At 39.8% G+C, this 23,282-nt stretch overlaps 2 protein-coding genes across 2 annotated transcripts; one reads left to right on the forward strand and one right to left on the reverse strand.

The window, feature by feature from the left end:
- Positions 1-6,937: 6,937 nt before the first annotated feature.
- On the reverse strand, positions 6,938-8,293 carry LOC140007219 (uncharacterized). The gene has a single exon (XM_072049917.1). The coding sequence runs from the start codon at positions 8,291-8,293 to the stop codon at positions 6,938-6,940; it is 1,356 nt and encodes a 451-aa protein (XP_071906018.1).
- A 2,158-nt stretch (positions 8,294-10,451) lies between these two features.
- Positions 10,452-22,540, forward strand: LOC113689261 (rho GDP-dissociation inhibitor 1-like). Its single transcript, XM_027207058.2, has 6 exons — positions 10,452-10,661; positions 10,986-11,052; positions 11,687-11,905; positions 12,128-12,252; positions 13,343-13,408; positions 22,511-22,540. The coding sequence occupies exons 1-6, from the start codon at positions 10,452-10,454 to the stop codon at positions 22,538-22,540; spliced, it is 717 nt and encodes a 238-aa protein (XP_027062859.2).
- The last annotated feature ends 742 nt before the right edge of the window (positions 22,541-23,282 follow it).

Below are 23,282 nucleotides of genomic sequence, written 5' to 3' on the forward strand. Positions count from 1 at the left end.
AAAATTCAGAAAGTCTGATCCCTCCGACGGTCTAAATGGCAATCCACCCCTCTTCTCCTTTGTATTTGTGACCACATTGAAATCCCCCACCAAAAACCAAGGATTGAAGGCGGGTTTATCCTGCAAAAGTGCATTCCACAAATCCTCTCTGTCCTGCTGCGTACACTTCGCGTGTATACAAGACAAAATAATGGAGTCTTGGAAAAGATGAGATTGTACTCTAATAGTTATATGTTGGGGAGACTCCCCTGTAATCTGACACGTAAACAATGACCGGTAGAAAATCCAAACAGAACCCCAATGATTGAACATGCAACAATCCATCCCCAATTTAATTCTAATATCAGTAATTGACTCCACCCTCAACTTAGGTTCAACAACAACCACCAACTGAAGATCATACAATTTAATAAGTTTCCTTAACCGCCTTAAATTAGGAGCACGAGCTACCCCTCTTATATTCCAAAAAAGTAACTTAATCATCAGAAAGGACAGAAAAAGAATTTGTTGAAGAACTAACCATGGAGCGTAGTGTTCTATCTGACGGGAGACCAACCCGGAGACCACGCGACCTTGCATCCATTCGCTCCTTACGAACAACTTCTTCTAGTTCCAGGGTACCCCCCGTGTCTATATGCCCGGTCTCTAGTGATGACTCTTCTTGTCGGATAAGATCCTTGCCCCTAGGGGAGAGGGTACCGACCCTTCGTTGAGTATCTTGTATGTCTTCAACTTGCCCCTCAGCAGAACGTACGACCACCCTCGCTAGTAAGAGTTCATTTTTTATTTCCTCCAGAGCATCTGAGGAGTAGGTGTCGATGGTAACGAATCTTCTTGCCTTTCAACTTCAATCTCTTCCCCTTGTTTGTTTAGGTGCCCGATCTCTTCTAGTCGTGTAAGCATAGTCTTGTTTGATGTGGTGCTAGCCAAGATTCGAAAGCGTTTGCAACACTAGAGCTCTAAAATGTTGTCTGGTGGAGGTAAAATTGTTCTTATACATCATGTATTGTCTTTGTTGCCCATGTATTGGATACAAATGCTTCATCCTCCTAAGGCGGTCATTAGGTCATTAGGTAAATTATGTAATGCTTTTCTTTGTGATCATTCGGTTGACTCTAAAAGAGTTCATTGGACAGTATGGGAGAAGTTATGCTTTCCAGTAATGGAAGGTGGTTTAGGTTTTCGTAGATTTGAGGACATGTTGGATGCCTTTTCTACAAAGCTCTAGTGGAGGTTACACTTAAATAATTCCATTTGGGCTTCGTTTATGCATACTAAATATGTTCAAGGCATGCACCCCTTGAGGGTTCAAGTGGCTCGGCCATCACCCATATGGTGTAGGTTGCAAGGTATGTAGAGGTATGGTGCATTTTTGGTGTGATCGTTGATGTTTCCATGAGCCTTTGGCATCTATGATGGGAGTTGATAACCCTCAGCATTATTTTCTTGCGGAGTTTTATATGGAGCAAGGCTATGATGTGCAGACTTACATCAAATTTTACCTATTGATTTAGTTCGATCCATCTTGCAGTTGCAGTTGAAAGCGAACGAGGACGATCATATGGTCTGACTCCCCTCATCTTCAGGTCAGTTCTCAGTCTCTTCTACCTAGGATGAGCTTAGATCAAGGCGAAACGTCTCAGTTTTGGATTGCATGACTTGGTGTAAGTTGCTACCAATTAAAATTTCCTTTTTTGGGTGGAGATTGTCATGTAACTTTGTCCCCTTAGATGGTTTGGTTTCTCAATGCAATTGTTGTCAGTTGGAAGTAGAGGACCGGGATCATGTTTTTGTCTTAGGTCCATTAGCAAGGCAGGTGTGGACACATTTTGGTAGGCAATTTGGGTTGTCGGAATTGCGATTTTCTAATGTTATCTCTATATTTCAGGCATGGTACTTGTCAATATCTGGTCATTCGTCTACTTATATTAGAATGGTGCTGCCGGTTTTAATTTCTTGGTTCTTGTGGAAAGCTAGAAATGACTCTAGGTTTCGAGGAGTATGTTTTGCTGGTCAATGGGTTATTTTACAGGTTGAGAATATTTTACAACAAATGGGGCTTGCTGGAAAGTTTCGAAGGTATCATTTTCATGGTGATTTGGATTGTCGCCTGGCGATAAACGCTGGTCATAGGGTGGCGCAGGTCCAGTGTTTGGTGATTTGCTGGTAGAGGCCACTTTTGGGAATGCAAGCTTAACATTGATGCAAGTGTCGTTGCCGGGAAGGCTTGTGGTGGTGGGGTGGTAAGGGATCATGCGGGGAAGTTGGTTTTTGCATTTTATAAGGAGTTTGGGGATTATGATGTATTGATGGCCGAAGAGCTTTCGCTATTGCGTGGCCTCTAGCTATGCATGGAACACCAGTTATCCCTATTGGTGGTCGAAGTGGATTCAACTGCTTTAGTTCACTTGTTACAATCTTTTACTATTGGTAAATGGCCTCTATGTAATACTCTCCCATACATCCGTCGGCTTCTATCACAGTTGTCGGCAACACAGTACCACATATATAGGGATTCTAATGCTACTGCGGATAAAATTGCAAGTTTGGGTTTGGGTTGTGATAGGCTATTTACTTCTATGCAACAACTGCCATCGGAGGTATGTGCGATGTTAAACTTGGATTCCATTTCGTATCCATTGTGAGATCGATAGTTGTAAGGGAGTAGTACTCCTTGTTTAGTTTTTTTTGCGCTTGCTCTTGCTTGTTTCCCCATGCTTTTGCTTTCTTGATAAAATAAGGGGCTGGCGACCCAGCCCCGTTTATGGGGTTTAGCCGTAAAAAAAAAAGTTTGTTAAACATCTCACATAACTAAATTTGTCAATATATGTTATACTTGTAGAAATCTAACTTTAACTTGATATCATGTATGTTGATAGTACATCTAGAAATATAATGATTTCAGTATGGCTAATAGCCAAATAAATATTATATTAATAGTTAATCATACTTTGCTCCTCTATATTAGAGAATAATCACACTTTACCTCTCTAAACCAAAACAATATATACTTCATCCCCTCTCAAAAAAGCCAACCGTTAGTTTTCAGTGAAATGATCATAAGTATTAATATAATTACTAAATTGCCTATGTTATTGTGTTAAATAGGCAAAAATACCATTTTTTGATGTTTGATTAATACCTTTTTAAGTTTTGGAGTTAATCATAAAGCTCTAAAAATTAAATTTTGTGTTTGATTTAATATTATAACTATTCCATATCATGATAGATGTTCAACTTTTGTTTAAGTAATTGATCATCATTTGATGCACAAATTTTGACAAAGAACTTCCAATGTTAATAAAAAAATTTTTGAAGAAATGTTCATTTATGTCAAATTTATTGTTTTCATACATAACTCATTTATATTTTCTTTTTTGAGGACAAAAATTTTAAGGTTTAGAAATTACAATAGATGGAGTTATCTAAAATTTAATGTTAGCCCAAAACAAAAGAAGTTTTTTTTTTTTTTATAAAATAACTATTACTCTTATTAAAATAAGGAGGAAGTACACTGGAGGGGGACGTAAACCAAAACCTCCAAAAATAAATGAAGGAAATGAAGACAGGAACCAGAGAGCTAACTAAAGACACGAAGTCTTCGAATAGAAGGGAGACCTAGAGTATCCAACCGCATAGCAGATCTTGCTAAACCAGTCAACTTAGTATGCAAGGCATAAAAACAACGAGAAGCAGTAGTTGCACCCACTTTGGATAAAGCGTCAGCCACTTGATTCCCCTCCCTATAGCAATGGGTGACCCTCGCCACAAACCTCAAGCATCCCTTAATCTTCTCCATCTCCGCCCATATCTTCCAAGGACATGCAACTTTGTTTAGTAATATCTGAACCAGCAAGAGGGAGTCAACCTCCATGTGAAGCCTAACAAACCCATGCTGTATGCGCTGCTGGACACCAAATAGCAAAGACTTTGCTTCAGCCTGCATGCTTGACATCTCCCCAAAGGGGACCGCAAAAGCAAACACCATGACCCCATCACCATCCCAAAGAAACCCACCACCAATACATCCTGGATTTTCCAAAGAACACCCATCTGTATTTAATTTAAACTCCCTCTTCACAGGCTTTTCCCAATTAATCAGTCGAACCGAATACCTACAACTTCTAATATGAACTCAAAAGGAAATTATAAAATTGAACTTAAAGAAAGGTTATGTTGTGGTTAACTTTCTGAGCAAGGAAATGTTAGGAGAAATCAGAAAAGGAATAGAACAAATCTGAGAGGGAAGAGAGATACAGAGAGAGAGAATGAAGGGAATGAGAAAATGTGATCTGAATGAATTAAGAATGAATCTCTCTCAAAACTGCTGAACCAATACATCCTTCGGTCATTTATACAGGATTGAGCTCATTTGCATGCAAATGTCCGACTAACAGAAAAGATGCCTTCTAACTAACTCCTCCAGCTAAGCCGCCAGCCTGGCATAACTGACGAATGATCTGCTTGGATTCTGCCAGGACACAACATTGCTCCCCCCTTCAACAATCCTAGTCCCTAGGATTCAATTCTAGAAATTGCACTCGAATAAAGGACCAATCTTCCCAAGTGGAATCATCCTTATTCAAATTCTCCCATTCAATCAGCACTTGCTCAACCTCTTGACCCCTCCTGTAAATGACTCTCTTGTCCAGAATGGCCTTAGGAGCTACCTTGAACTCTCCTTCCGCAGTTGCCTCAGGAGGTGTAGGGTGTATTTGGCTCCCATTGGCAGATTTCTTGAGAAGAGAAACATGGAACACAGGGTGCACAGAGCATCCATCTGGCAACTTCAGTCTATAGGCCACTGATCCCACCTTCTGTTCAACCTGATAGGGTCCGTAATACCTGGCAGATAATTTTAGGTTTCTTCTCAAAGCCACAGAGGATTGTCTGTACGGTTGTAGCTTCAGGTACACCCAATCTCCCTCCTCAAATTTCCTATCTGTCCTGCCCTTATCCGCCAGTTGCTTCATTCTATTCTGTGCCTGCAACAAGTTCTCCCTGAGTAAGGCATTCCAGTTCACTCTTTCGCTGGACCAATCCTCCACTGCAGCAACTAGTGTCTGTGTAGGGGATAAAGTGAGTTGTGAAGGTTTGTATCCATAGAGGGCCTGAAAGGGAGTGATGGTCAGGCTAGTGTGGTAGTTGGTGTTGTACCACCATTCAGCTGTAGGCAGCCACTTCTTCCACTTGCCAGGTTGTTGCATGCACATACTCCTAAGGTAAGTCTCCACACATCTATTACTCTCTCTGTATGGCCATCTGATTGAGGATGGTATGCAGTAGAGAAGCTGAGTTTAGTGCCTAGCAATTTGAAGAGCTCCTGCCAGAAAATGCTGGTAAACACCCTGTCCCTATCCGACACAATGCAAGAAGGCAGTCCATGAAGCTTAAAGATTTGATCAAAGAAAACTTCTGCAATACCCTTAGCCGTATAATGAGAGGTTATAGGGATGAAATGTGCATACTTAGTGAGCCTGTCTACTACCACATAGATGGCATCACTACCTAAGGACTTAGGCAATCCTTCTATAAAATCCATTGAAATTTGTTGCCAAGCTTGATCTGGGACAGCTAGGGGCTGTAGGAGTCCAGGATATGGACAATTTTCAGACTTGCTCCTGCTGCAATTATCACACCTCTGCACAAAAACCTCTATATCCTTCCTCATGTTAGGCCAGTAAAAGAAAGGCTTCATCCTCTGATAGGTACCCTGAATCCCTGAGTGACCACCCCAACAGGTATCATGAAAACACGAAATTAAATTCTGCCTGAGGTCAGATCCTGATCCTACCAAAATTCTGTCCTTATGCCGTATGACTCCCCTTTGGTAAGTGTACTCAGGATGAGAGTTGGTACCTGTGGTCAAAGCCATCATCAGTTCCTTGATACTGTCATCACCAACATAGCTATCGCCCACTAGAGAGAGCCACTGAGGTGCTACTGCTGACACAGCATGCACTTCTGCTATCTCCTGTCCTTCCCTTCCTTCCATTCCCTCTGTTCTCCTAGAGAGAGCATCAGCCACCACATTCTCCTTTCCCCATTTATATTGAATCTCATAGTCCATCCCCATCAGCTTGGCCAACCATTTTTGTTGTAAGGGAGTTGTGATTTTCTGTTCCAGTAAGTACTTCAAGCTCTCAAGATCAGTTTTAATCACAAAGTGCCCTCCCAACAGATAATGTTTCCATTTTTGAACCGCAGTCATTAAGGACAGCAGCTCCTTCTCATATATGGATAAAGTCTGGTTCTTTCTCCCCAATACCTGACTCATATAGGCTATGACCCTACCTTGCTGCATCAAAACAGCTCCAATGGCAGCTTGGCTTGCATCAGTTTCCAAAACAAAGGACTTAGTAAAGTCTGGTAGAGCCAAGACTGGTGTAGTACTCATTGCTTCCTTTAACTTCTGGAAGGCTTGATCCGCTTCTTTACCCCAAGAGAACTGCCCCTTTTTAAGCAGCTCCGTAAGAGGCTTGGCAATCACCCCGTAACTCTTCACGAATCTCCTATAGTAGCCTGTCAATCACAGGAAGCCTCTAAGGCCCTTAACATGGGTAGGAGCAGGCCAAGAGAGCATAGCTTCAACCTTTGCTGGATCAGCCTTCACACCTGTCTCAGTGACTATGTAGCCTAAATACTCTACTTGATTCTGGCCAAATGCGCACTTGGACAATTTAGCATAGAGGGAGTGTGTTCTAAGGGTGTTCAACACCAAGGACAGGTGATGTAAATGAGTGGTAAGGTCAGGGCTGTAAATCAGGATGTCATCAAAGAATACCAGGACAAATTTTCTGATATAAGGTTCAAAAACAGAGTTCATTAAAGCTTGGAAAGTTGCAGGTGCGTTTGTTAAACCAAAAGGCATAACAAGGAACTCATACAAACCAGAATGTGTTCGAAAAGCTGTTTTTGGAATGTCATCCGGAGCCATTCAGATCTGGTGATATCCTGATCTGAGGTCTATCTTGAAAAATATTTTGGCTCCCTGTAACTCATCAAGGAGGTCATCTATGATGGGAATGGGAAATTTATCTTTGATGGTCAAGCTGTTCAACTGTCTATAGTCAATGCAAAGTCTCCAACTGCCATCTTTCTTTTTTACCAGAAGAGCTGGAGAGGCAAAAGGGCTATGACTTTTCTGAATGATACCAGAGGTTAACATTTCCTGGACTTGTTTTTCTATCTCTGTCTTTTGTGAATGGGGGTACCTATAGGGGGCAATTTTGAAGGGTCTAGCCTCAGTTTTAAGAGGTATTTTATGGTCATGAGTTCTAGATGGGGGCAATGTTATAGGATCAGAAAAAATGTCCTCATATGCAGCCAGCAATTCAGTAAGAGAGTTAGGCACATTAGTCACCTGACAGTTGTGAACCTTCACCATGCAGGATTGCTGCAGAGCTTTCCTGACCCTGTGCCTAATGGCTTTGGCCGCAGTCTCTCCTCTTCTAAGCTTCACCTGTGCAGTCTTAGAGTCCCCCTGCAATAGGACCTGTTCTCCCTCCCTGTCAAAGGTTATCTGCAATGCTCTGAAATCAAATGTTAGGGGACTGTATTTCTTCATCCAATCTACTCCAATTATGATGTCATAAGGTTCAAGTTCCAAAACAAATACATCATGCACAAATTGGTGGCCCTGGATCTCCCACTTCATCTGAGGCACCCACCGATCGCAATGCAAGACCTTTCCATCTGCAATTTTGACTTTGAAAGGTCTATGTCTCCTGATTTTCTCAGGATATAGTTGCGCAACCGTAGGCCGGATAAAGCAGTTAGTACTCCCTCCATCCACCAAAACTGATAGCTGCTGGTTACCATACAATCCTTGCATTTTGATGGTGCTAGAAGATAACTCACCTGAGACTGAGTGTAGAGCCAGTACTACCGCCTGATCTGCACTGGTACCTCTGTACTCTATGACCTCTTCCTCTTCTACTTTATCTGCTTCCTCCTTCTCAACTAGCAGCATGTGAAGCTCCTTGTTCTTGCAAGTGTGTCCAGGAGAGAACTTCTCCCCACATTTAAAACACAAATGGTTGTCCCTCCTATACTGAAACTCTGTAGGCGAGATTTTCTTAAAAACAGGCTGTGAGTCACTCCTTTTCTTAGTTTCTTCACTATTATTTGACTGCATCCTCCTGTTCCCGTTGGCACCAATGTGTCCCCCACTGAAACTAGATAGCAACGGACCCCTGTGAGTTACTCTATTGTTTTTGGAGACTGCTTCCAAGAGATGTTCCTGCCACCTAGCCTTCTCAAAAGCTAGCTGAAGAGAGTCTGGTTTGTGCATTTTCACAGCAGCCTTGATTTCATTCTTCAGTCCACCCAAGAAGCAAGAAACGTAATAGGACCTTTGACAGATTGGGGACTTTGGCCATCACTAATGCTCTTAGTTCTTCAAATCTCTCTTGGTAAGCAACTACAGATGCGGTTTGCTGCAGCTTGTTGAACTCCTCAATGGCATCATCCTCTCCCAGTTCTCTGAATCTTCTACAGAGTTCCTCCTTGAATTCATTCCAACCAACTCCTCCCCTATCTTTTTTGAAGTTCTGGTACCATAGGTCAGCTCGCCCTTCCAAGTGCAGTTCTGCCATATCCACCAGGCTCTCTTCCGAGACCCTACAAAGGTGGAAGAATTTCTCACACTTCCTCACCCAATCTCTAGGGTTGCTCCCTTCAAATTGAGGAAATTCCAGCTTAGGAATAGCCACTGTGTAGTGATTCCTTGCTGTTACTCCACCACCAGTTCCCCCTTCACCCACTCTCCCAGCGTGAGTCCCACTGTTATGATTAGGACTTCCCAAAATCCCCCTATCACCATGCACACCTCTCGCAAATGCACTGAACTGATTATTCATATCAACCATGAATGTCTTCATTTCCAGTCTATTGGCTTCCAATAATGCCTTCACATCTTGGAAGGTATCTCCCACCTTTTCCTCCAGTGCTGCCGTAGAGTCCAAAACGGTCTGGATCCGTGCTTCCTGTTTCCGCAGCTGTTCTTCGAAGCTCTTCATCCTCGTCCCTTCGGCCATGGCTAGTTGCAGCTGATAGTCCAAGGACCACCAGCTCTGATACCACTATTGTGGTTAACTTTCTGAGCAAGGAAATGTTAGGAGAAATCAAAAAAGGAATAGAGCAGATCTGAGAGGGAAGAGAGATACAGAGAGAGAGAATGAAGGGAATCAGAAAATGTGATCTGAATGAATTAAGAATGAATCTATCTCAAAACTGCTGAACCAATACATCCTTCGGTCATTTATACAGGATTGAGCTCATTTGCATGCAAATGTCCGGCTAACAGAAAAGATGCCTTCTAACTAACTCCTCCAGCTAAGCCGCCAGCTTGGCATAACTGACAAATGTTCTGCTTGGATTCTGCCAGGACACAACAGGTTACAATTTTGATGAATTTATAAGAAATTTATTTTTTTAATATATTTTTAGAGTAAAGTATATTTCTTATAATTATTATAAATTTTATATACCAATAGAATATTATAGCAAAGTGTATTTTTTCTAGTAAGGAGACAAAGCAGGATTTTTTTTCTTAGTTCAAGAGGGCAAAATGTGATGAATGCTAAGAAATAAATTGGAAGACAAATACTATTTTGAATCCGCTAAAATATTAACTTCTATTAGGTTAGGAGAAAAAGTGTATATTGTTTTTGTTGAAGGTTGCAAAATGTGATTACTCTTATTTCTAATAATAGTTTAATATATTATAAAAATTTTATTATTGACTTTTCTCAAAAATGTTTACTTTGCATCTATTAGAAAACCTTTATTTGCATTGCAAGATTATGTTCTCATTCTAGTTAAGTTTTCCAAACTCACTTAATGAAAAGATTACTAAATTGTTTGGAAATGCATTTGACCTTCAAATAAAATTTTGAAAACAAAAACAAATTAAGAAATGATAAATATGAAACAAAACACCCAAAAATATTCAAACTACAAAGAAACTATAGTGCCCAATCTACGTCACCAATAAATCAAGGATGAGATCTAAACTAATGCCTTCACTCACTCTCTCTCTTTCTCCCTCCCCCCGCTACAAGCTTCTCATTCTTACTCTTTCAATATATTTCGGATCACCACATGACATTTTCCATTTCTTTTTACACTTTCCACAATTGTCCATGCTGCCTTCCCTTCTTTATTTAATTGTTCAACAACTACCTACCTTGAAAGAAGCTAACAAACATCAAATTTTTCATTTTTATATTCTCAATTTGGTGGATTGCTTATGGTCTGAAAAATTAGTTTATTTCTTGGATTTTAAATACACTTTAAAGTTTGTTGAATTAGTCTATATGTTGATATTTAGAAATCTCACCAATCATTAACTCTTCAAGCTCATTTTAACCAGGAGTTTCTTGTTGAGTTATAAATCATGTTGCAAGCAGTTGATATCTTTTACAGTTAGATGTTTTTAGTCTTTAACTATGGGTCTTGAAAAAGATAAACAAAATGATAGGGGAGAGGAAAGTGACATACAAGAGAGTGGAGATGAGAGAGATGGGAACATGAAAAGAAATACGAGTGAAACTTCTTTATACACAACTGAGGATGAAGACAGTGATGGTCAAGAACATAATAACAAGATTCAACTTGGACCACAGTGCACCCTTAAAGAACATATTGAGAAAGATAAGGTATGTTTTTCTCACAATTTATTTGATTATATATATATATATATATATATATACAATTGCTTTGTTGTGATCTGCAACAGTAAGTCAAAACTATATCTTTTTGCCCAAATCAAATGTTTTTGTCTTAATCCATTTCTCAGTTTGTTCTAGTAAAGGTATTTTTTTTAATAGTTGATGTAAAGATTTTTTATATATTTGTGATTATATAAATCTAAAGAATGGCATATTTTTGCATCATCTACTGATACAAATTATTCAATTATTTGTGCACAGAGATGTTATTCGATGACATTCTATGATATGAGTGATTTTTTATATTGTTAGGATGATGAGAGTTTGAGAAGATGGAAGGAACAATTGCTAGGGAGTGTGGATATAAACAGTGTTACAGGTACTAATTGTATACTTTTGAATTTTGATCAAGTACTTTACATCAAAAATTTAGCTTCATTTTCTTTTAATAAATTAGCCTTTTTTCTTAAATAATTATTTTGTTTAGTTAAGTTCAATTGGCATGCACTTTTTTTTATGTGTCTTGTATGGAATTTGAGAATTACATCTAAACAAAAATTGATATAAACTTTGAATATTTACTTCATTTCTTTTAGTTTAAAAATAGAAACAAAAACTATTACTAGTTTTAGTTATAAATTAAAGAGGATCAATTAAGATGGTTGTCTAATATGGTCATCATAATATGATTAACATAGTAATTTGGAGGTTAAAAAGCATTGGAGAGTACTATATTTATGCATGATGTGCAAGAGCAATATTCCTCCTTCTACTAGCCTATCAAAATTTTTAAATCCCTACTTGTTCTTATACTTTTTTGCAAAATCAGACTACAATAATATAGATAATATTCAAGTATCAATATTGATTTATTTAAATTTTACTAATTGTACCTAATTGGTTTCAATTTTTAATTACTCTTTCATGTTCTATCAAATGTTTTTTGTCAATTTTCGAGCAATAGTTTTCTCTTTCAATGAGACCTTTTTACAGCAAGTTTTTTATTGCTACAGAGACACTGGATCCTGAAGTTAAAATACTTAGTCTATCAATTGTTACTACTGATAGACCAGCCATTATTCTTCCCATTCCTGAAGATGGAAATCCTAAAGGATTGTGGTTCACTTTAAAAGAAGGAAGTCACTACAGCTTGAAATTCTCTTTCACTGTGAGCAATAATATTCTTTCGGGATTTAGATATACGAACACTGTTTGGAAAACTGGTATCAAAGGTAAGTTGATTTAACAATTTTATATCCAATATCTATAGTTAGAAATATACAATTTTAGAATGACTGGACCTAAACTACAAAAATTGAAATATGTCTAAAAGAGATTATGATATTATTGCATATTATCGAGCTAAAGTCTTTTAATGAAAATAAATTTTTGCATTGATTAGATATTATGAATTAATATTTGAATAGTCTACCTAACAATAGCCATTATATCAGTGGATAGTCGAAAAGCTATGCTTGGAACGTTTAGTCCACAACAAGAACCTTATACATATGAAACGCCGGAAGAGAGTACGCCATCTGGTTTTTTGGCTAGAGGCTTATATTCTGCAAGATCAAAGGTTAGTTTCAAACACTTTGTTTTTCTCATTAATCCATGATTTTTTATGTAAAATAATTCTACAACTTGTAAAAGATGTTAGAATAAGGTTGTTCATCATACAACATTTTTCTATAAAATTAGATATACTATCACGGGTTAATTGCATTTAAAATTTTTGAAAACTATTTGTCTTGAATAGCATTCTCTAAACAATTATTAAAATTTCAAATGTATTACAAATAAAAGTTAACTGGAATTGAAATGGTTGGCGGTGTTCTAAATATTGTCAGTCTTACATATAAATTTGTACTTTATTGTATAAAAATTTTCTGTATAATTTTTTAACTGTAAAACAGTATGTTAGACCGCACTAGATAGATACAGAACAAAATGTTAATCTTTGAAGTAGTTAGTATACTTGTGTACTAATGTCCAAATTTACCATGTAGGTAAATATAGTACAGCTCTTTACACAATAAAAAACTAAAAAAATATTTAATCAATAATTAAACAAATAGTCATTTCTGAATAAGTTTATAATCTTGCATATATTAGAAGGCATTTTAAATTTGGTTTTGAATGAAAGCACAATATCTATTTAAATTTCTTTCCACTTTTTCAAAATATAATTATGCAATTGACAGATATTAAAAAAAACTATATAGTAGTAATAAAATTCCTATTTTGACATTGCTCATTGAATTTAATCTACTAACTTACAACACTATTTCTTTAGGAAAAAAAGATAAGAAAAGTTGAATAATATAATTTAATGGGGTTGTAAGTCTAATGTGAGGATCTACATATTGGTTTATCGAAGTTAGAACTCCAAGTATCTTCCCTTGTAAAATATCATGATTAAGTTGCATTCTTTAACATATTTACCTTATTTATTTTGGTTCTATAATTTGTAATTTATACACTTTAAGATTGAGAAAGGAAAATAAATTAAAATAACCTAGTACCTTGAATAATGCAAAATGAGTATAGGTTGCTTTTGCATTAAGTATTTCACAAACAATATCTTTGTATAATTATATCTTAGTCAAATATTGTCAATCATCTCTTACACTTTTATATGCTGATATTGTACTTTTTGTTTGTCTCAGTTTGTTGATGATGATAACAGGTGTTACTTGGAAATAAATTATACTTTCGATATTCGAAAAGACTGGGCAAATGCCTAGATTTCGAATTCAACCAACTTCAGGTCATCCAATTTATTTATATAATGGTACTTTCTTTTTGTTGATGTTTCTATTTCAATGTATCTAAGTTCTGCTTATGTAAGAGTTTTACTTAGCATCAATCTTGACTTCACATGATGATTCATGAAATTGATCTCTAATATGACCATAGAGCATCTACTCTTGTTTAATCAATTATTAATTGGTCAACTCTTGTAAACGTCTGGTTTTAACTACAATTGAAATATCAAATTCTTTCATGTGGCAAATCTTGATTTATGGTATAAATTAGTGTTCTTGGGAAGAATTTTGCCATTCTTCTCAAGAAAATAGTAGATAGCACGAAATTGCTAAGGTACTAAATATGAGTGATAGTACAAACTTCTATATTGCAAATTTAGTATATGCAAAATCTTTACACTGTCTAGATTGCAAAGGATTTCATCATTTTTCTTTATACTTTTTTCTTAAAACAATATCCCTTACAGGGGAAGGGCACTATCCTAATTTTATTAATAAAATCAAAAGATGGAAGGAGATATAAATTTAACCTCCAAAATTACAAAGAAAATTTCAAAAAGTTAAAGAAAAAGTAATACTCTCTTACAAAATAAAATGAAATCTAGCGTTTAAGAAAAAAGGAACAACTAAGTGATCCATCTTTGCACCACCTCGAACAAAACGTGGCAAAGAAGCAAATGAATCATAAACCATATCCGTCCTTGAAATCACAACAATATATGATAACCTATCTACAAGTGTTTAGTTTTCTAATAACAGTGAGTAATAGAAGTATAATATTACTTTAACAATTGTTCCATGTGGTGCTGCATTAATCAAGGAAAACCAATTTTGGGTCTAAGCATTTGGATCAGCAATCGAGTATCAAATTCTACATATCAGTACAACTCTTCAAAAGATAATATTTGACTCCTAACAACGAAGTTTTAATTCAAACTCATAGTCACACCAAAATAACAGAAAAAACCAAATATAAAATGACCATAAACAATCCCAAAGCGTACCTCTTCCTCTTCTAATACCCAAATTACCCATACGACATCCATCAGAATTAAATTTGACCACCAAATGAGCTAGAGAGAACCATAGCATGTGTAAGTTCCGAACCTATTTTGATGACCCAAAAATCAACTCAAAAAAATACAGCTAAAAGGTACCGCTTCAAATTAAGAAAAACATAGACTCAAACTCTTCAAATCTATGCCGACAGATAACATTAGGGTCTAATCTTGGGAGATTGACAAGCTCTGTACTTTCCATAAATAACAGTTTTTTTTTAATAAAAACTATATTTTATTCATAATAAGGACCAAAACCAAGAAAAGGAACACAATCTTCTAAACACATGACAAATCTTGCCCTCTCAGGATCTCTTCACTCTCCTAATAGCAGGAGTTCCCCATTTGTCAAGTCGAATTTCCCCTCTTGCCAACAAAGGAATTGCTGTAAGGCTGTCATAGGTCTGAAGCGATTCTTGGGTGTGTGTGACTCCCACATTGGCTAAGGCATCTGCCACTTTGTTCATCTCTCGAAAGCAGTGTGAGAAGCACTTGTCCCCCACCACCAATTGCCATATCTCTTCCACCTCCATTCGAATATACCAAGGACAATGGAACCGTCGCTGAAGGATGCCCACTAAAGTCGCAGAGTCCGATCGAGTAAAGGATGGAGGCATCCCCCTTGCTTTGCACAAATGGAGGCCTACCAACAACGCTAAAACCTCTGCCCGTAAGCTAGTCTGATCGCCCAGGAAAACTGAGAACCCCACCACGAAATCACCGTTGAAATCTCGCAGCACTCCGCCACCACCACTGAGTCCCGGGTTGCCTTTGGAGCACCCATCCGTGTTCAACGTCAATCGGTCAGCTGAGCTAGGCCTCCATCGTACAATGAGAAAATCATACCTCTGGGGGTCAGCCATGGCGATAGTGTCATACATCTCTGGAAACGTGCGAACATCCAACCATTGTTGAAACTGAATCTCAAAGGCTGCATTTACATCCTTGAAAATCGCTTGGCAAACATCTCAGCCCTGCACCCGAATTCCCTCAAAAACCGCTCTATTTCTCGCTTTCCAAAGATGCCAACATATCCAGCTGGGCAACACGGCCAACAGGAACCGCCGCTGGGGTGACAATGAATGTAGCTGCCACCAACCCAGTAAGCATGCTCTTAAGACAGGGGGCTAAGGGTCTATACCACAGGTACCATTAAAGAAAGTCCATATCTCCACTGCTAGTCTTCCAGAGAAGAAGACGTGTTCAATAGTCTCCACCGCAGGCGCTTCACAACAGAAACATTGGGAAGGCAATTGGAAACCCAATCTACATAACACCTCATCCATGGGTAAGCGTCCCCGCAGCAGACGCAGCATTAAAAATGAGACCTTAAAGGGGAGGTTCGGTTGCCAGATTTGAGAGTAGACAAAAGACGTATGCTGAGCCTGTCTAACCTCTTGGAATGCCGAGGATAAGGTGAACTTTCCAGTCGAAGTCGGCATCCAGACTGCCTCTGTGCCACTGTCCCCACTCGGTGTTGCCAGCTTCAGGATGGAGGAAACAATGTTCGGGGTGAAGAACTGCCCCAGTCGTTGGGCATCCCATTGCCCCCGAACTATGAAGTCCTCAAAGGACAAGTTTGGCAGGTCAATAGCTGTTAAATACAATGCCCCAGTTCCTATCCAGTTATCATACCAAAAGTCACAAGGCCCCCTGTGAATCAACCATCACATGGACAATTCCACATGTCTATGAACATTGATCATGCACCTCCAGACTACAGATGCAGTTGCCTTTATTTCTGCTTGACATGGATGAATCCCTTGGCAATACTTCGCGTGCAGAAACTTATCCCAAAGGGACGACCCCGTACGGAAGCTCCACCACAGCTTGTATGAGAATGCATTATAAATGTCCCTAAGCTTTCGAAAACCAACTCCCCCTTCTTTAACTGGATAACACAATTGAGACTAACGTATCCAATGTCGTTTGGAATCCCTCCCACTTGCCCCCCATAGGAAATCTGAGCAAGTCTTCTCGATGACCCTGAAAATTGTTTTTGGCATTACAACGGCAGACAAGAGATGCATCGGGATCGCTGACAGCACGTGCTTAATAAGAACGATCCTCCCTCCAGGGGAGAGAAACCTCGACTTCCAGGAGAGGATTTTCCCCAGTATGGCCTGACACACTTCCCCATAATGTGCGGCCTTGCTCTTGCCAAAAAACAAAGGAAATCCTAGATACCTAATGGGAAAGTGTTGTCTTGAAAATCCAGTCAATCTCTCCGCCACCCTCCGACGAGCAGGTGACGTGGACGGATGCATGAGGTACCCACACTTCTGGAGATTAACAAGTTGGCCAGAAGCTCTCTGATATCTGTCCAGCATATGCATAATTAGCTTTAAAGCCGTCGAAGACCCATTGACAAAAATTATCACATCATCTGCGAACGCTAGGTGAGTGACCTGCTCACACCCCCTCGAAATTGAAAACCCCCTAAATCCGGGCTGCGTAACTAGGCTATTAAGACCCCGGGACAGGACCTCAGCCGCTATCACAAACAGCGCAAGAGAAAGAGGGTCCCCCTGCCTTAAACCTCTACTGGATTTAGAAAAGCCATGAGGTGAGCCATTGATAAGCACGGAGAACCAAACATTTGACACCAGTCGCCACACCATATCCATAAACCGTTCTCCAAACCCAAAATTGCGCAAGAGATTAACCAGGAAAATCCAGCCCACCCGATCATAAGCCTTCGACATATCCAATTTTAACACAACATTACCCCCTCTAGCCTTTCTTCCAATACCCGTAATAATCTCTTAGGCAAGTAGAAAATTCTTTGCGATACACCGATTCTTGATAAAGCCTGTCTGTTGAGGAGACACTATTTTGGGCAAAAGGTGAGCTATCCTATCGGCCAGGATGCGTGATAGCAACTTGTTAAAAAAATTACACAAGCTAATTGGACGGAATTGGGAAAAGTCCTGAGGGTGTGGCACCTTGGGAATGAGCACAATAGACGTAGAGGTCATAAAACGAGGCAACTCTGCCCCATAGAAAAAACTTAGTACCCCATTATACACGTCCTGAGCCAGAATATCCCACGCAAAAGTAAAGAACTTACCAGTAAACCCATCTGGGCCCGCTGCGCTATCCCCGTCCATCATGAAAACTGCCCGTTTGACCTCCTCCATCGAAGGAGGCTCCTCCAAGGCCATATTATCCTCCCTTGTAATGAGACGAGGGATAAGATGTAGCAGCCCCATGTCCTCGTTATTTGACCCCGAAAACAAATCGGCAAAATAGCTGACGGCTGCATTTGCGATAGCCTCATCATCCTCTATCCAATCCCTACTTATATCCCTCACGCGATGAATCGCCCCTTGGACCCTACGTTGCCGAACCGCTGCATGAAAGTACTTGGAGTTGCCATCCCCATACCGTAGCCACTTCACCTGCGCCTTTTGGCTCCAAAACTGCTCTTCAATTAATAAAGCATGTCGCAACCCTGCTTGGGCTATGTTCAACTCGATCTGTGCCTCTGCGGACTCATCATGCTCTGCCGTTAACTCCGCGCGGAGGACATTCTCCTCCGCTGTGCGTACAGCCTCAAAAATGTTCCCAAAGGAATTTTTGTTCCATTCTCGTAGCGCTCTTTTAGTAGCCAAAAGCTTAGAGCATAGAACTCGCAATGGGGACCCACCAACTTCCTGATCCCACACACGTCGTATCACCTCCAACAGGGACTGATTGGAAGTCCATACATTTCAAAAATGAAAGGGACGCGGCTTATCGTCCAGGCGAGAGACAAAAGAAATCTTTAAGGGGGCATGATCCGAGGGGTGCCTTGCCAAATAAGCTATCGTCACCGGTGAACATTCAGCATTAATCAATAACCTATCCAACCTTTTCCAAATTTTTGCTCTTCCCCTTCGATTGTTACACCATGCAAACTGTGAGCCCGTGAACCCCGCATCAAAAACCCCTGCTGTCTCCATAAAAGACAATAACTCACGGCCCTCATTGCTGCAAAATGGCCGCCCGCCTCTCTTCTCCTGGGGCACCATAGTCACATTGAAGTCCCCACATACGTACCAAGGTAACGAAGTGGGCTTACCATTCAACAATGCCTGCCACAATGTCCCTCTGTCCTCCGCCGAGCAGCTCGCATGAGCGAAGGAAACAACAAATGGCCTGGGTGATGTCGTACATTCTTAATAGTTTCTTTAACCTCCTGAAATTGGGGGGACGCATAATCTCCCTGATGTTCCAAAAAGCCCGCTAATCATGGGATACCAATCGAGAAGAGGTTTGAGAACATGTTGAAGATGAACGAAGCTGTCTGTCTGAAGTGAAAGTCGCCCGTACTCCTTTCGCTTTTCTCTGCTTGATTTCAAACCCGATATCCCTGGACTGATCAAGGTTTAAAGCTTCCAAAGGTGCGTCGGTCTGATCTGTTTGAAGGCTCCTTGCCCTTGGCGATAAATTTCCAGCTGTAGAAACTAATTCAATCACCTCCCTTGCAAAGTCAGCAGCATCCCTCTCTTCCTCCAACCGCACGCAATCTACTGGTGGGTATGTGGTTCCCACCAAGGTTTCACCCATCTTGCCATGAGATTCCTCCCCAGCCCGTACCCCCGCACTACTACTTGGAAGCTCCACCCAGAGCTCCACCAGTTTCTCTTCGCGCGCCATCACCACTGGTTGGTTGCTAGCCTCTCCTGCCGCAACAGCCCGTGACCCCGCCTCCACTATAGGTACAACTGCTGCCTCAGGCCTCTGCTGAATCGAGCCCTATTGCGGCGCTGAAGACGGTCCTTCGTCTGCACACTCCAACGTACGCTCCTCCTCCAAAAGAACCAGCATCGGAACGTGCTGGTCACTCGACCCCTGCTGCAGCACTGATGGCGGTTCCTCCTCCAGATTGCCCATTTTTGGGTCATGTTGCGCAGGTGCCGTAACGGTGGCTGAAGGTCGTGTATGCCCCTGGGCTTGCGCCTTAGTTGCACCATTGGCAACCATGGCCCTCCTACACTCCTTTTCTGCGTGACCCACCCTCCAGCAGTTCGAACAGTATTTTGGGACGTCCTCCATCACCACCTTCTGCCAGAAACCACCCTCTCCCTCTACTGCAACCCAAACCCGTGAACAGAGTGTCTTCAACAAGTCTATTTTTACACATGCCTTGGCCACGCTTGGTCTCGTACCCGTCGCTATTGCTGCGTCCAAAAAAAGAGGCTTCCCTATGGGAGATAGGATTGAGAACAAGGATTTCTTGTCATGAAAGTGGATGGGTAAAACGGGCAAAGAAACCCACACTGGGGCCAAGAAAGATTCCTTGTGAACATGAAAATCTCTGGTCCATCTCAAAAATTTGATCACGTAAATTCAGAGTGGCGAAGAACTTTCTAATCTCTTCTAACGGCGGCCGTCCATGAGAGAACTTTCTAACGAGGGCCAGGCGAAAAGGAGCCGCTAACCTGTCTGCATCCTCCTTTGAAAAAACCACAGCAGCCTCCCCTTTGTATGTAGATACTGGCCGAACCTGGATCTAAGGATTCGTTGGCTGCGTGAAAAGCTGAGAGAAGGATTTCTTGCCAGTCGGAGAACCAGCAATTCCCTCACCCAATGACTGAAGGGCTGCCGTAGCAGCCATGGCAATGTGGAAAAACCCTAGCGACCACTTTCCCAAAATTTTGGAAGGAAACCCTACCTCATGATCTTACAGTAGACTGAAATAAAGTAAATTATAATAAATAACAATAAATAATCATAAGAAGAATTTCATAAATAAAGCCAATTTGAGCATTTGTAGTTGTAGAACAGTCACCATTTAGTTAAATAATGATGAATGTAATTCATTTGTCAAAGATACGAGCTTGAACACCAAAAAATTTTTCAAACATTATTAATCAATTCATCATTACAAAATACATGATTCACATACTCTAACTGAGAGTTAACACAACAAAAACAACGAGAAGGGTTATGAACTCCCAACTTAGTTAAAGCATCTGCCAAAGGTAAATGATTTGACAAAAGTCATAATATAAAAAGGAAAATCTTAATTGGTATCTTATTATGCCATAATTTAGCAAAGAGGCAACATGGATTAAGATAATGATGAACCACATGAAAGGCTGACTCAAAGAGAATTTTTCAAAACTCAACAAGCAGGGGCGGAGGGAGGGGGCCAGGGGGCAACCACCCCCCATCCAATTGTTAAAAACAAAATTTCTAAGTAAAAAAAAAATTATTATTATGTTTTGCCCCCTCCAAATATTGATCAAAAAATTCACTTTGCCCCCCCAAGGGCCCAAACAATAATGTTTGAAAGTTATTTAGATTTGGTCCAAATAATAGAGAATTGCCACTTTTCTTAATGGACTTCATACAAGTGCAAAGAAAAGATAGCCAGTTAACTTGGCAATTGACTCTGCTACAGTTCTTCTTCCTAGAAAGTAGAAACGTCAAAATCTTCACGCCTTGTTCCGCAAAGATGTATCAAATCTGCTCAAACAATATATCATTAATTACTGGAATTGATCCTTGTGAGCTTACAAAGTCATGGCTTCTCATAATCTCATCGAGTAGAGACCATTAAAGGCTTGAAGAACTTTCTCCTGTGAAGACCTTCCCCCGCACATGGCTAAGGATTGTACCATTGCATTTTGCATTGTCTAGGTAATTTTTCTTTTAACATTTGCTGAACGTGTCTTTTTTTTTCCAGGAAGTAAAGGGGTTGTTTCATATTATTGTATCATCAGAGCAGGTTAATGAATTAGACATTGGTTGCTTAAATTGACCTGTAAGTTGCAATGCCAGATAAACTAACACTGATCATCAATACCATTTCAGACTATTGCAGCTATTACCATTTACCAGGTTAGTTTGACATTGCATTTATTTAGCGAAATGTGGGTGTAAAAAGTTCGCCCGCTAGTTGTTTGATGAATTGCTCGAGGGGGACTTGTATTGTTTTTCGTACTTGGCCTTCTGAATTCGGGTGATAAGCATTTATTTTAGTTGATTCTGAGACTGGTTTCCTTTTCCAATTTTCATACTAATTTTATTTTGAGGATCTTGTTGGCTTCCTTGGGTGATGGCCAGGCTTTTCAATCAGGCTGAATGGCCGAAATTTGTAAGGGAATTAGGGAAACCAGTCTTTTGCATTGGTCAAATTCCCATTAACCTGCATTGGTCTCTTTCCCAACAACCTTGCATTGGTCTCTAAAGTTTTATTCAGCTGACTTCACAGATCAAGAGAAGTTACACTTAAGAACTCAATTAGAGCTTTTCCAGATTGAGTTTTCCTGTAATTCTCAACTTCAAAATTTGTCATCACTTCAGGAGTTGTGCCAAGTGTTAGCAAAGACAAGAAAGTCATTGTGCTATACTCTTATTGATAGATTGATTCGTCTTATTTTGACTCTTCCTGTTTCAACAGTTACAACAGAGCATGTATTTTCTGCTATGAAAATCATCAAGACTTGTTTGCGTTCTAGGATGGAGGAAGACTTTCTTGCCAACTCTATGGTAATGTATATTGAGAAAGAAATTGCTAGAACTTTTGATATAAATTCAATCATTGATGACTTTGATAAATTAAAAGTCAACGTGCACAATTTTACATGTCCCACACAGTCAAATAGATTTGTAAATATGATGATACTTTTGTATATGTGAAGCGTATAAGTAATTTTCATTTTATATAAGGTTGTTTCTAATCTTGTGGTATACATGTTCACATTATTTTTTTTTTTGTAAATATATTTTACTTTCATTGCTATAGACTCGCCCCCCCAAAGTTAATTCCTAGCTCCGCCACTGGTCCCACACAGTCAAATAGATTTGTAAATATGATGATATTTTTGTATATGTGAAGCGTATAAGTAATTTTCATTTTATATAAGGTTGTTTCTAATCTTGTGGTATATATGTTCACATTATTTCTTTGTAAATATATTTTACTTTCATTACTATAGACTCGCCCCTCCCCCAAAGTTAATTCCTAGCTTTGCCACTGTCAACAAGGAGCAATCTATCTTATCCGAACACATTATAGAGGGAGGAGCAACCTACAAGATTTTATTAATTAGATATTGATGTGATACGCACTTGGACACGATCTAGATAACGATACCAACGGTTTGGCAACGGAAAATTTGACCCAATTTAACCCTCTAAATGGCGAACAATATTGATACTGTTATTCTTGGTTTTGATGATCACAAAGTACTTTGAAATTTTTATCTAACTCTCTTCAAATATAAGTGTTTTTTGCCTATCAAAGAATCAGGTACGAATATGTCAAGAAATGAAAATCAACCAAAAGAAGAAGCAAAAACAGGACACTCATGTCGGACGTCCGAAGGAATCTGTTGGACGTCCGAAAGGATAAAGAACATCAAGAAGGAAGCTCTGTCGGACGCTCTTAAGGAAGCGTCGGACGTCCGGAAGGATCGGACGCACGCCTCAGATGCACATCAACCGCGTCGGACATCCGAAAAATTTCAAGAAGACTTTCCAACTCTCTGACGACGATCGGACGCTAATGCTGTCGGACAATAAAAATGCATCGGACTTCCGAACTACAAATTGGCTGTTTTCGGACGATAGGTTCGGACGATGATTTGGTTGTCAGACGTTCGACAGCCCCAACGGCTAGCTGACTCTTCATCTGCCTTCTATCCGTTGGAAGCATTGATGAATCCCATTTTTGATCCCCTTTAAAAATAAACTGTTCTGAACCAAGAAGAGACTTAAACACACTTTGTTTACAAGTTCTCAAGAGATATTTTAGCTAGAAAATAGTCTCCAAAGCTAGATTTGTTCTC

The sequence above is a fragment of the Coffea arabica genome, chromosome 5c (assembly GCF_036785885.1).
Source record: "Coffea arabica cultivar ET-39 chromosome 5c, Coffea Arabica ET-39 HiFi, whole genome shotgun sequence".
Taxonomy (NCBI): Eukaryota; Viridiplantae; Streptophyta; class Magnoliopsida; order Gentianales; family Rubiaceae; genus Coffea; species Coffea arabica.